This window comes from Notothenia rossii, assembly GCF_949606895.1.
Source record: "Notothenia rossii genome assembly, chromosome: 9".
Lineage (NCBI taxonomy): Eukaryota > Metazoa > Chordata > Actinopteri > Perciformes > Nototheniidae > Notothenia > Notothenia rossii.
In genome coordinates, this window is record NC_136907.1 from 12,278,962 (window position 1) to 12,292,475 (window position 13,514).

Genomic DNA, 13,514 nt, shown 5'->3' on the forward strand with positions numbered 1-13,514 from the left:
AGCTAGCTTGTCGGGTCAGGAGTCCCTCATGTCCTCTGATTTACCGGACGGAAATCAGGACACGAGGGCGTCCGCCACAGAGATGGAGCCCTGCACTGTGTCGGTCTGGGGCTCATCAGTAGTGGCAGCTGCAGAACCGGAGTCCCGCGCCGTGTCAGGCTGGGACTCGGTGGCAGCGAGGGACGTGCGAGCGGGGCCCCACGCTATACCAAGCTGGGGCTCCCGGCTGGACCGCCCGCCCGCAGAAGATGTCCTGGAGTTGGACTATACGGAGGACGAAGAGGATGCCTCTGGATTCCTCCTGTCCGACTCTGATGAGCAGGAAGACAACGTCTTCATGTCATCGGCTCAGGCGGCAACGCCGGGAGCGATGGCTGCTCTCCCGGGCGATAGCACACCAGCTTCGCCCTGTCTGAGTATGGACCTGCAGGTCCTGTTACTAGGTGAAAAATTTGCCCCAAGCAGCGAGGACAAAGAGGCAACTCCTGCCGGTCTTCCCGGAGATGTTGGATGAGGTGTCGGTCTCGTGGAGAGACCGGCCCTTCAGCAACAAGGCCCCAATCCAGGGTGCCTCCTCCCTAGACTGCGACGGTATGGAGAGGCTCGGCCTGCTCCGCATACCGCCGATGGAACCGCTGGTGGCAGCTCACCTCCTCCCGAGGATGGCGACTACACCGAGCAGGAACCCCACGCTGCCGGCAAAGGCGGACTGGTTCCAGTCTACCATGACTGAACGGTCCTACAGAGCCGCAGCATTGTCCGCCAGGGCTTTGAACATTTCCTCGCTGCTAACCGCTTACCAAGCGGAGCTCTGCGAGGAAATGTCAAGTAATCCTGGACCGGCAGTACTGGACAAGATAGCCGCGATCACGGACATCTGTCTCCGCGTTCAACGCTGCGCCGTCCAGGCCACGGGCAATGCAATGGGAATTATGGTGGTGCAGGAAAGAGCTAGATGGCTCAACCTCACCAACCTCCCAGACCGGGAAAGAGAGGATGTGCTGGACATGCCCAAACAGCAGAGGTCACAGCCCGCCCCGAGTCCCCAGCCCAGGCAGGAGACAAGGGTGAGTTGGCCCAGAAAATCTCCGGTTCCGGCTGCAGCCCAGGCGCAGCCAACCCAGAATGTCGGCCAGCAGTCGAGGAAGAAGAAGCGGGCGGCCTGACAGCCTCCTCTTCAACCCTCGGTGACGGAGCTGGAAGGTTTCCCAGCTCCATATGTGTTCCCGCTGCCTTAAGAGATGCCTCAACGCCATCCTCAAGTGCACCAAAACACGTCACAATATTGTTCTGTTTTCTCGGATAAAGCATTTTCCGCTGACGCATCCGGGCCTCAGGCCGAGGGCGCAGCTCAAAAAAATGAAAGAAAAAACAATAAAAACAATACAACCAATAAACAGCCCGCCATCTGTTCCCCTTTTGAGAGCAGCTACGGCCTCTCTCAAAAGGCAGACAATGAACAGGTCTGTGAAGGAATGTGCAGTGACGACTGGGGCTGTGAGGTCACCACCGTCACGTGCAGGCGCAGTGCTGGCTGGGGTTGTGAAGGCACCTCCGTCACGCGCATGCACAGTGTCGGTGGGGACTGTCAAATCGGGGTACCACCGTGTTCAGACACTAGAGGGCCCCATAACACAACAAATAGAGAGTCAGAGGGCAAAAGACGTGACATCTCCGCTGGCTCTAAGGAGCGAACAGTGGAAGATGCTCACAACGTCTGCTTGGGTGTTCAAGACAGTTACACGGGGCTACAGACTCCAATTCGCTGTCAACCCCCCTCGCTTCTCGGGCGTTCTGTATTCACAGGCCCGAGGGGAGTCAGCCCACATTCTAGAAAGAGAGATCCTCTTGCTTCTAGAAAAGAAGGCTATATCTATAATACCCGCCGAGCGGAGTCAGAGCGGCTTTTATTCCAAGTATTTCCTCGTTCCCAAACGGGGAGGGAACGGAATTCGGCCAATACTAGATTTGAGGGCTCTGAACGCGTATCTAAAATAATACAAATTCAGAATGCTCACTCACACATCTCTGCTGCGTCTCGTGCGACAAAACGACCGGTTTACATCAGTTGACCTGAAAGATGCGTATTTCCATATCCCAGTAGATTAGCCACACAGGAAATATCTGAGGTTCACATTTCAGGGGGTCTCTTACGAATACAGAGTACTTCCCTTCGGGCTGTCTCTCAGTCCAAGAGTGTTTGTACGATGTACGGAAGCCGCGATAGCCCCGTTGAGACAACAGGGTATTCGCCTGGCAACCTACCTAGACGACTGGCTGCTCCTCGCACAGTCGGAGCAGGAGGCTATTACGCAGACAAATGTCCTCGTAAAGCACCTGCTCAACCTGGGTTTTCATGATAAACACAGAGAAGAGCATGCTGTGCCCAGCACAGACTGTACTCTTCCTGGGTTTACGCCTGAACTCGGTGCCCTTTACAGCCCGCCTGTCAGCGGAAAGAGTGAAAGCTTTCAGAGCTTGTCTCGCTCATTTCCAGCTGCGCAAAGATGTTCTCTTCAGATCATGCCTGCGGTTACTGGGGCTCATGGCGTCAGCCATTCTGGTCATACGACTGGGACGCTTACACATGAGGGAGTTTCAGCGCTGGGTAGCCGCTCTAAGATTAAACCCCGCGTGACCACCACGGAAGGTGGTCACCACGGACGCATGTCTGACAGGCTGGGGAGGTATTTACGAGGGTCGCCCGGTGAGGGGTCTCTGGAGCAGAGACCTCCAGCGGGCGCACATAAATTACCTGGAGCTTTTAGCGGTGTTCCTCACCCTAAAACTCTTTCTGCCTTTTCTTAGAGGACACCCAGTCCTCGTGAGGACGGACAATACGACCACAATATCTTATATAAACCGACAAGGGGGTTTGCGCTCTCTCCAGTTACACATGCTGGCACGCAAACTGATCTTGAGGAGCTGCGGCCGTCTCCTCTCTCTGAGAGCGACGCACGTACCAGGGGTATTGAACCTCGGGGCAGACTTACTGTCCAGAGGTGCACCACTATATGCAGACTGGACTCTACATCCAATGGTTGTGAGCCAGCTGTGGGTGCGTTACGGCCGAGCCGCGGTGGATCTGTTCGCATCAAAAGAAAATGCTCACTGTCAGCTTTTCTTTTCAATGCGTGATCAAAACGCACCGTTAGGCGTGGACGTGCTCGCACACGATTGGCCTCCGGTCCTCCTGTACGCGTTTCCACCCCTGGCGCTGATACCCCAAACTCTGGCCAGAGTGAGAGAACAGCGCCACACAATGATCCTGATAGTTCCGCACTGGCTTGCAATGTATTGGCTGGCGGAGATATATCAGCTGCTGTGCGGTCAGCCGTGGCAGCTCCCACTACGCAGAGACATACTGTCTCAGGTGGGGGGGACGATCCTTCACCCACACCCGGAGCGCCTGGCCCTATGGGCCTGGCCCATGAGTGGTACAATCTGAGTACAGTGGGTCTCCCGCAGAAGGTGATAAACACTATTCAGAGTGCGAGAGCCTTCTCCACCAGGTCTCTTTAAGACTGTAAGTGGAGAGTGTTTGAGGAATGGTGCCTTCAAAAAGGGCACACCTCTTTTCAGTGTCCTGTTGGAGTGATTTTATCATTTCTACAGGACCTGATTGAAAAACACAGAGCTTTCTCTACGATCAAAGTCTACCTGGCTGCTATTGCTGCATGCCATGTGGGCTTTGAGGGTAAGACGGCCAGCCAGAATCCTCTGGTCTGCCGTTTTATGAAGGGAGCTCGCAGGCTCCTCCCTGTCTCCAGGTTACTGGTGCCCTTATGGGACTTGACAGTGGTTTCAGATTGGCTCACTCGAACCCCATTTGAACCTCTGGAAGACGCTGACATGAAGCACCTGTCACTAAAGACAGTGTTGTTACTGGCTCTGGCATCAGCCAAGCGAGTCAGTAACATTCATGCGCTATCTGTACATCCTTCATGCACTCAGTTTGCCCCAGGGCAAACGAGAGTGTTGCTGAAGCCCAACCCTGCCTTTATACCTAAAGTGGTTGGTTCGTGTACCCCAAATGACATTGTGGCATTTCCTCCGCCGCTGTGTCCCTCCGGGGAACAGCAGCCGAATTTGCTGTGTCCAGTTTGTGCTTTACGCACCTATATGGATAGGTCAAAAGAGTTTCGTCGTAATGACCAACTCTTTGTAACCTGGGCTAACCCTCACTAGGGCAAGCCCGTTACTAAGCAACGGCTCTCCCACTGGATTGTGGAAGCGATTGCTTTGGCCTATATGAGTCAGGGTTTGCAGGCACCTCCGGGTTTGCGTGCTCACTCTACTCGTGGTCTGGCTAAATCCTGGGCTTTGATCAAGGGTGTTTCCATTCAAGACATTTGTGCAGCGGCGAGCTGGTCCTCGCCGCTCACTTTTGTCTGCTTTTACAGGCTAGACGTCTCTGCTCCCAGTGTGGCCCATGCAGTGCTGGGCCCCCTGCTGAGTTAGAGCTCTAACTGTTAAGTTCTGGTTGGTCTTGGTGACTTTTGAGATAAGCTCGTCTGGCAATACGGGAGCTACAATATCCCATAGTGAGACATCGAACGGAGTGTTACAAATGAGAACTATAGGTTACTTACGTAACCCCAGTTCTCACAGTAACATGAAGTGAGATGTCTCACCAGACGGCCCTCCTTGCTATGGTGAAGCGAGAAGAGGTGCATATTTTGAATGACGCATGCGGCGTAGCGCAAGCTACTTATAGGGGGTGGATTCCCTGACGCTGACGTCAAGATCACCTGCCAATCAGGATTGGCGTAATGAGCACCTATTAGGAATAATGGCAATTAAAAACAGAGGGAAATCGGAGCATTACATTAATTGCTTGTGTGAAACTTTCTTTTCATTTAACTTCCAATTGCTTTCTAATGGCTGCAGGAGACACTCCAGAGGTCATTGACCTGCCACTCCGACAGTGTCCTCTGACACTGTTTTGTTTAATCAAATAACAATTTTTACTTTGTTGTATACATTTATAGGCCTCCCTAAAGGACTTTCAAACACTAATTTCCATGCGAACTTTAGGCTCAGCAGAAAGTGGTTCTTGTACATTCATTTTTAGGTTTATTGGTAGATTTCCACATGGAACTATATATCTAATGCCAGTTTATGTATATTATATAGATTTATATTTCAGCAAATAAATCATTTAAAAATAATTTACAGCTATCTACTGATGATGTTGGTATTTTCAATTGAACCACTTGCCGACATGGTTCATAGTAGGAGACATACAACAGTAGGAACAATTACACATTTCATTTATGAGGAATAAACAAAAGAGATACAGTAAAAAAAAAGTCAAAAGTATTTCAGATAATAGGATTCCATATGACACATAGAAGAACCAGAGCAGTCATATGAACACATTGCAAATAATTACAATCAAGTACAGTTTACAACAAGTATATTTTATGTCATAATAAGTCACTAATATGTTTTCCGGCATTATTTCATGCTCTTGAATTTGTTAACATAATAGCAGTATATCAAATAAAAAAGACATATTATGAATTAATATGATTGATACATAATATTAAACTTTAAGCTTTGAAATGCTTATAAATCAGACACAAGCATTCCAATTTCCTTTACTCTAGCCCTCTTTTTGTTCCACCAAAGACACACACACATACGCACACAATCGTGACCGTTGAACATTATAACTCTCCAATGATAGCTTTTGGAAAAAAATTAATTTGTTAAGGGCTTATTTTTACTCTTTTGACCAATGCCAGGGCTCTGGTTCTGATCTCTTTTGTTTTTAAAGAATATACAACAGAATTTATGCAGGGTGGGATGCAAGAGGCCAGCGACAGACTCAACACACGCTGGTCCGGGTCAATGGATCGCACATAAAGACCAATTAAGAAAATTATGATTATAGGAGTGAAAAATACAGCAACAAGGACTAGGTGTTCAATGCAAGTAGCGAGAGCTTTCATCCTAGTATTTACTGATTTCATCCTGAACACAGTGACCAGAATGATGAAATAAGACAGGAGGATGAAAGTCAAAGGGCCCATCAGATTCACCATGCTTGGAGTTGAAGCGATTGACCACTGTAGTGTGTAATCATTACAGGCGAGTCTAAAAACAGGTGCATAGTCACAGAAGTAGCTAAACACTCTGACAGAATTGCAAAAAGAAAGTCGAGTCATGATTGCCGTGCTGTATGCCATCATTCCCAGACTGTAAATCCAAGTAACGCTGATAAGACAAGACATGATCGGCAGTGTGTTGAATACGTTCTGACGCAAAGGGAAACATATTGCAATCAACCTGTCATAGGCAAGTATAGCAAGGGAATATGACTCCAAAGATATAAAAGCGTAGTAAACATACATTTGTAACAAACAGAGGTTGAATGGAACAAAGTTGTCCTTAAACAGAAATGTCTTTATCATGCTTGGAATAGTGCTTGTGTTTAAGATAATATCAATTACTGCTAGGTTGACAACTGCCATGAATTTTGGAGTGTGTAAGCAATGGTTAAAGGCAATTATGTAGATCAATAAAATATTGAACACTAGTGTAACCACATAGACAAATGCTAGAAAGATAATGTAGACACTGATGTTGGGAAATGTCTCAAATGCGATGATATAAAAGCCTGGAGGATGAATGATGAGAGAGTCGTTTAAAACAGAAGACATTGTTGAACTCGGCAGGCTACAGACTGCTGCTGGTCCGCGTTATATCAAAGCTCTGTGGGCTAAAAAAGATTAAACAAATACATTTATTACTTAGCTTTCCTATCACATACTTCAAATGAACACATGTACACCATGACCAGTCTTGAAGTGAATACAAACACACAACAGAATACAACACAGTGCACTTTTTACTCACCTTCTCTGTTGATGTCCGTTATACACAATGAGGCTCCATGTGTCTGCGTGTCTGACCTGTGTACAGTGGAAATTATATCATCTTCATTGATCTCTAGTGATGACATGAACTCTGCTAATTAAAGCAATATGTATAAACAATAACATAATTAGTAGGACCCTTTAGTTGCAATTAAAGTTGAATCCGTGAAGACTACTGCATTGTTTCATAACTTATCTTGCAGAGAAAACAAAACACCTCATTATTGTTTTGTGGCTCTCATTAATCTTTTTTTCTAAAGGGAAGGAAAGAATGCAGGTTATAAATAATGTCACTTAAGAATAACACTGAAACCCAAACAGCAAAGTTTGGAAGTGTTATTTACTCTTTTTGATTCTCTTTACAATATTACTTATTCAAACAAGCCTTTATTTATTCGGACAACATTAATGATTCTAATCTTTTTAGGATACTGTCAATAGATTTGGGAGATCTGGGATTATCTGATTTCATGTGATTGTGAATTTTATAGACCAGTGATACCAACTCTGTAAGCAGTCTAAATATGGCTATATTTTAGCGAGGGGAAAAACTGTCATGACCATATTCACAGCAGTCCTTTGACCTGTCATCACAATATCTCTTAATGTCATGGGGATCTATTGGTACACATGTACCTCCACTTAATAGACATGCTTATCCCAGTTCAGGGAAAAAATATTCAGTATTAGAATTGCGTAAATTGGGGATTTCTCTAAATCTGAGACAATTGTGAATCCGATTAGCTCAATTGTTTTCACGTTCGATGGTGTTCCGAAATAAGACCATCTTTTTTTATCTTGACCTCCCTGTCAAATTTGAGTTTTTTTGGTATCTAGGATAATCACAGCCTCATAAAGCTTTACAACAGCAAACTTGAGACCTACTGTAGGGCATTCAGAGGATGTTTGGCTTTTCTACTCATATTGACGATATGGTGGCAGTTTTCAGAATAATTTTCGCCAACCACAAAAACAATACAATTTAGCAGAAGTCAAACGTCTTTATTACTAGATCATGAATGTTCTCTCTCTACTGAGTTGCTTGAGGTCCTGAATGCACTACAGTTGCATTTTCGAGGGATTTGTTTTGCCTTTTTATCAATTCTTGAGTGATTGGTTAAACTTAACCCCAAAACATTTCTGTCTTGACCACGGTGTAAATGATAGAATCTGAATAAAATCTTTATGACTAAAAGCGAATGAAAAACAATGTCCAAAGCATCCTCCTCTCTGTTATCATCAAACAGTACATAATGACTCCAGACAAAAGGACTTTCTGTTGCAAATGACATCTTAGAGCAGGCATGGGCAAACTAAGGCCCGCGGGCCATATACGGCCCGTTGGGCTCTTTAATCCGGCCCGCCGAATATTGGTACAAAATTGTCCAAATTATGGTAAAGACCGCTTTCATTTTGCCTTTTTCCTGCAATACCCGGCATTTCAGTGCATCCCACTAGATGGCGCACTCTAGACACAATTGACCTTTGCTGGAGTCGGCAACCCGGCTAGATCTAAGAACCAAATACGTCATTCTTACATTGCATCTGTAACAATGAGTGGACCAAAGAAAAGAAAAGTCGGCATTGAGTGCAGAGTGTTTAATGAGGAGTGGACAGCTAAATATTTTTTCACCGATCTGCTACTGGCCCGGCCCGTCTGACACATTTTAAAACTATAGGTTACTTACGTAACCCCAGTTCTCAGAGTAACATGAAGTGAGATGTCTCACTATGGGATGCGCTTCAAAGCATATGCAAACAGAAGCATCAATCTCATTACGCCAATCCTGATTGGCTGGTGATCTTGACGTCTACGTCAGGGAATCCACCCACCCTATAAGTAGCTTGCGCTACGACGCAGCGTCATTCAAAATAAGCACCTCTTCTCGCTTCGCCTTGGCAAGAAGGGCCGTCTGGTTTGACATCTCACTTCATGTTACTCTGAGAACTTGGGTTACGTAAGTAACCTATAGTTCTCATTCGTAACACTCCGTTCGATGTCTCACTATGGGATATTGAAACTCCCGTATTGCTAGACATGCTTATCTCGAAAATCACCAAAACAACCAGAACTTAACAGGTAGAACCCTGTCTCAACACGGGGCCCAGCACTGCTCGGGCCACACTTGGAGCAGAGACATCTAGCCTGTAAAAGCGGACAAAAGTGAGCGGTGAGGACCAGCTCGCTGCTGCACAAATGTCTTGGATGTAAACACCCTTGAACAAAGCCCAGGATGTAGCCAGTCCACGAGTAGAATGAGCACGCAGGCCCGTTGGTGCCCGCAAACCCTGACTCGTATAAGCCACAGCAATCGTTTCCACAATCCAGTGGGAGAACCGTTGCCTGGTAACGGGCTTGCCCTTCTAAGGGTTAGCCCAGGATATAAAGAGTTGGTCATTGAAACGAAACTCTTTTGACCTGTCCATACAGGTGCGTAAAGCACGAACTGGACATAGCAAATTCGGCCGCTGTTCCTCAGGGGAACACAGCGGCAGAGGAAATGCCACAATGTCAATGGGGGTACATGAGCCAACCACCTTAGGTATAAAGGCAGGGTTGGGCTTCAGCAACACTCTTGTTTGCCCCGGGGCAAACTGAGTGCATGAAGGATGTACAGAGAGCGCATGAATGTCACTGACTCGCTTGGCAGATGCCAGAGCCAGTAACAGCACTGTCTTCAGTGACGGGTGTTTCATGTCAGCTTCTTCCAGGGGTTCAAATGGAGGTTGAGTGAGCCCATCTACTGTAAAATCACTGCCAAGTCCCATAAGGGCACCAGTGACCTGGAAACAGGGAGGAGCCTGTGAGCCCCTTTCATAATACGGCAGACCAAAGGATGTTGGCTAGCCGTCTTTCCCTCAAAGCCCACATGGCATGCAGCAATAGCAGCCAGGTACACTTTGATCGTAGAGAAAGCTGTGTGAGGGACCTGTAGAAATGATAGAATCACCCCGACAGGACATTGAAAAGAGATGTGTCCTTTTTGAATGCACCACTCCTCAAACACCCTCCACTTACAGTCATAGAGAGACCTGGTGGAGGAAGCTCTTGCACTCTGAATAGTGTTTATCACCTTCTGAGGGAGCCCCACTGTATTCAGATTATACCACTCACGGGCCAGGCCCATAGTGCCAAGCGCTCTGGGTGTGGGTGAAAGATCGTCCCCCCGCCTGAGACAGTATGTCCCTGCGTAGTAGGAGCTGCCATGGCTGCCCGCACAGCAGCTGATATGTCTCCGCCAGCCAGTACATTGCAGGCCAGTGCGAAGCTATCAGGATCAGTGTGTGGCGTTGTTCTCTCACTCTGGCCAGAGTTGGGGGTATCAGAGCCAGGGGTGGGAACGCGTACAGAAAGACCAGAGGCCAAACCTGCGCGAGCGCGTCCACGCCTAACGGTGCGTTTAAATCGCGTATTGAAAAGAAAAGCTGACACTGAGCATTTTCTTTTGATGCGAACAGATCTACCGCGGCTCGGCCGTAGCGCACCCACAGCTGACTCACAACCATTGGATGTAGAGTCCAGTCTGCATATAGTGGTACACCTCTGGACAGCAGATCTGCCCCGAGGTTCATCACTCCTGGTACGTGCGTCGCTCTCAGAGAGAGGAGACGTCCGCAGCGCCATAAGATCAGTTTGCATGTCAGCATGTGTAACTGGAGAGAACGCAAACCCCCTTGGCTGTTTGTATACGATATTGTGGTCGTGTTGTCTGTCCTCACAAGGACATGATGTCCTCTGAGAAAAGGCAGAAAGCGTTTTAGGGTGAGGAACATCGCGCGTTTTAGTGTGAGGAACATCGCTAAAAGCTCCAGATAATTTATGTGTGACCGTTGGAGGACTCTGCTCCAGAGACCCCTCACAGGTCGACCTTCGTATATACACCCCCAGCCCGTCAGACATGCGTCTGTGGTGACCACCTTCCGCGATAGGACAGCACCCATAGGCACGCCCCGTACTAGAAAAGTCGGGTGTAGCCAGTGGCGCAGTACCATTACGCATTCCATAGTGACCATCACTCTCCGCGCGCCATGACGCGCGGGGTCCAGTCTGAGGGCAGCTACCCAGCGCTGAAACTCCCTCATGTGTAAGCGTCCCAGTCGTACCACCAGGATGGCTGACGCCATGAGCCCCAGTAACCGCAGACATGATCTGAAGAGAACATATTTGCGTAGCCAGAAATGAGCGAGGCAAGCTCTGAAGGCTTTCAATCTTTCTGCTGACAGGCGGGCTGTAAAGGGCAACAAATTCAGGTGTAGGCCCAGGAAGAGTACAGTCTGGGCTGGGGACAACATGCTCTTTTCTGTGTTTATTACGAAACCCAGATCGAGCAGGTGTTTTACGAGGACATTCATCTGCGTAGTAGCCTCTTGCTCCGACTGTGCGAGAAGCAGCCAGTCGTCCAGATAAGTTGCCAAGCGAATACCCTGTTGTCTTAACGGGGCTATCGCGGCTTCCGTACACCGTACAAACACTCGCGGGCTGAGAGACAGACCGAAGGGAAGGACTCTGTACTCGTAACAGACACCCTGAAAGGCGAACCTCAGATATTTCCTGTGTTCTTCCAGCGCAAATCGACATAGCATAGGCAAAAAATCTGAAGTCAGGGAATCAAGCTAATTCATGAAAAAAGTCTAAACTGAGTAAAAATTCTAACTATAAATAATAGATTTTAACTTATGTCTTTTCAGAGTCTTCGTTTTCTAAATGTTTGGGAAGGCAATTCAATCAGGAGAGACGTGATGTATGAAATACATGTTTATTACCGGGACACATAATATGAAGGAATAGTGACAACAAGTGAATGAAATGATGTTTGGCGATTAGGCCCCGGTTTGCAGGATGATCATTCAGGAGGGGAAAACCGCTCCGATGAACCCCCCGGGGTCTAGACACTGATGGTGGTGATAAGTAGTTCGGTCCGGTCTGAAGGGTGAAGGTTTAAGCTTGGCCCTGTATTAGGAGACAGGAGGCGAAGGGGTGGAGGAAGGTTGCGCGTTGACACCTGAAATGACAACTGAAATGACAACTGACGGAGAGGGAAGAGCAGATTTAAAGGGGTTAGCGGGTGCGATGATTGGCTAGCCGGGGAGTAACGCCCCTGATCACTTAATGAGAGAGGAGAGAGTATTGAAATGACGTGTAACACCAGAGGATATTGGTCTTCCTGATTGAACTTGCGCTGAGCTACATGTGTTTCTTAGTTGTCACACAATTGTAATTGCTTTAAAAAATGCAATGATTTCTCAAATTTCATATTTTTTTACAAAGAAATGACGGAAGTTTGACATTTCAATTTCAGACAAGAAAATTAACAATAACCAAATAAGTCCTTTTGGCTGTCAGTGACAAGCTTCGAGCCACAACCGAAACGAAAGACAATGATGAAGGTGACGAGAAAGCCACTTTCTGGGGCGAGGTGTGTCAGGAGCTTGGAATTTCCGATTACAAGACCAATAGGACACAGCTTCATCATGCCTATAATCATCAGAAAAAGGTAAAGAAAGATTTCTATTTCAATTATTTATAAATATTACGTTATCCTGATTCTTAATTTGGATGTGCTATAATATTTAATATCATTTGATTAATAATTAAATCTTTGGATTTAATTTGCTCCTTGTCATGTGCAGATGAGACACAAGACACAGATGGTGACCGCAGCACCTGCCAGCCCATCAACAGACAGTGACCACACGGCCTGCCACCCCATCGACAGTGACCGCAGTGCCTGCCACCCCATCGACAGTGACCGCAGTGCCTGCAACCCCATCGACAGTGACCGCAGTGCTTGTCACCCCATCGACAGTGACCGCAGTGATTGTCACCCCATCGACAGTGACCGCACAGTGCCTGCCACCCCATAGTCGGTTACACAGGCATTCACAAAGACGAGTGAACCAGAAGACATTTCAGAGGTAAATATCGCGTATTAGCACGTAGTTAGTGTTAGTGTGTTATGAAACATGCCCACTACTGGTTGGATTGAAATTATAGTTAGTCCAAAATAAACAATTTCAGAGATATTGATTCACATCAGTAAAGAGTCATTCCAACTTTGGTCACTTTCGCTAATATTTTTTTCATTTTGTTTTACAGTGTAATTCATCAGGGACATATGACTCCTCATCACACTCAAAAGATGGGCAATTCTTACATTCATTTAAATTGCCTTCAAATACTCTTACTGAGGATGAGACAACATAGGTGTTGATTTAAATCTTTAAACTGGACTTCAGTCATGGCCAATGGCAACCGGAGTGTTCAGCCACACTGTTGCTTTGTCTTCAAATCTCACAGTGTGTTGGGTCAAAAAAGAAAGGGTTACTTTTTTCATGTTTTGGCTACTGTCGATTTGATGACTGCCCTGTGGAGGTCCATATTAACATTGAGGATGAGTCATCCCTTAAGGCAGTTGTGACCTTCAGTGGTGAAACAGCATGGCACAACTGTGAAGAACTGAAACATTGGCCTGTGCGTGCAAATGAAAGGGATGCACTTGCTAATGCCCTCACCAGCAAACTTCCCAGAAGTGTGTACCTTAATAATCTCAATAAACTGGATGACACTGTGTTGGCTTCTGGAAACAGAGACCAGGTACCATCAACTGGTGTGATGAAAACATTGTCTTG

The 13,514-nt window shown here is 47.0% G+C and overlaps 2 protein-coding genes across 2 annotated transcripts; one reads left to right on the forward strand and one right to left on the reverse strand.

The window, feature by feature from the left end:
- Positions 1–5,714: 5,714 nt before the first annotated feature.
- Positions 5,715–6,419, reverse strand: LOC307018454 (olfactory receptor 5B3-like; the record flags this gene model as incomplete). The annotated part of the gene is made up of 1 exon (XM_079648689.1): positions 5,715–6,419. The coding sequence occupies one exon, from the start codon at positions 6,417–6,419 to the stop codon at positions 5,715–5,717; it is 705 nt and encodes a 234-aa protein (XP_079504815.1).
- Positions 6,420–7,494: 1,075 nt separating this feature from the next.
- LOC307018455 (uncharacterized protein) lies at positions 7,495–13,074 on the forward strand (the record flags this gene model as incomplete). Its single annotated transcript, XM_079648690.1, has 4 exons — positions 7,495–7,508; positions 12,229–12,379; positions 12,516–12,800; positions 12,982–13,074. The coding sequence occupies 3 exons, from the start codon at positions 7,495–7,497 to the stop codon at positions 12,747–12,749; spliced, it is 399 nt and encodes a 132-aa protein (XP_079504816.1). The 3' UTR covers positions 12,750–12,800; positions 12,982–13,074.
- Between the last annotated feature and the right edge of the window lie 440 nt (positions 13,075–13,514).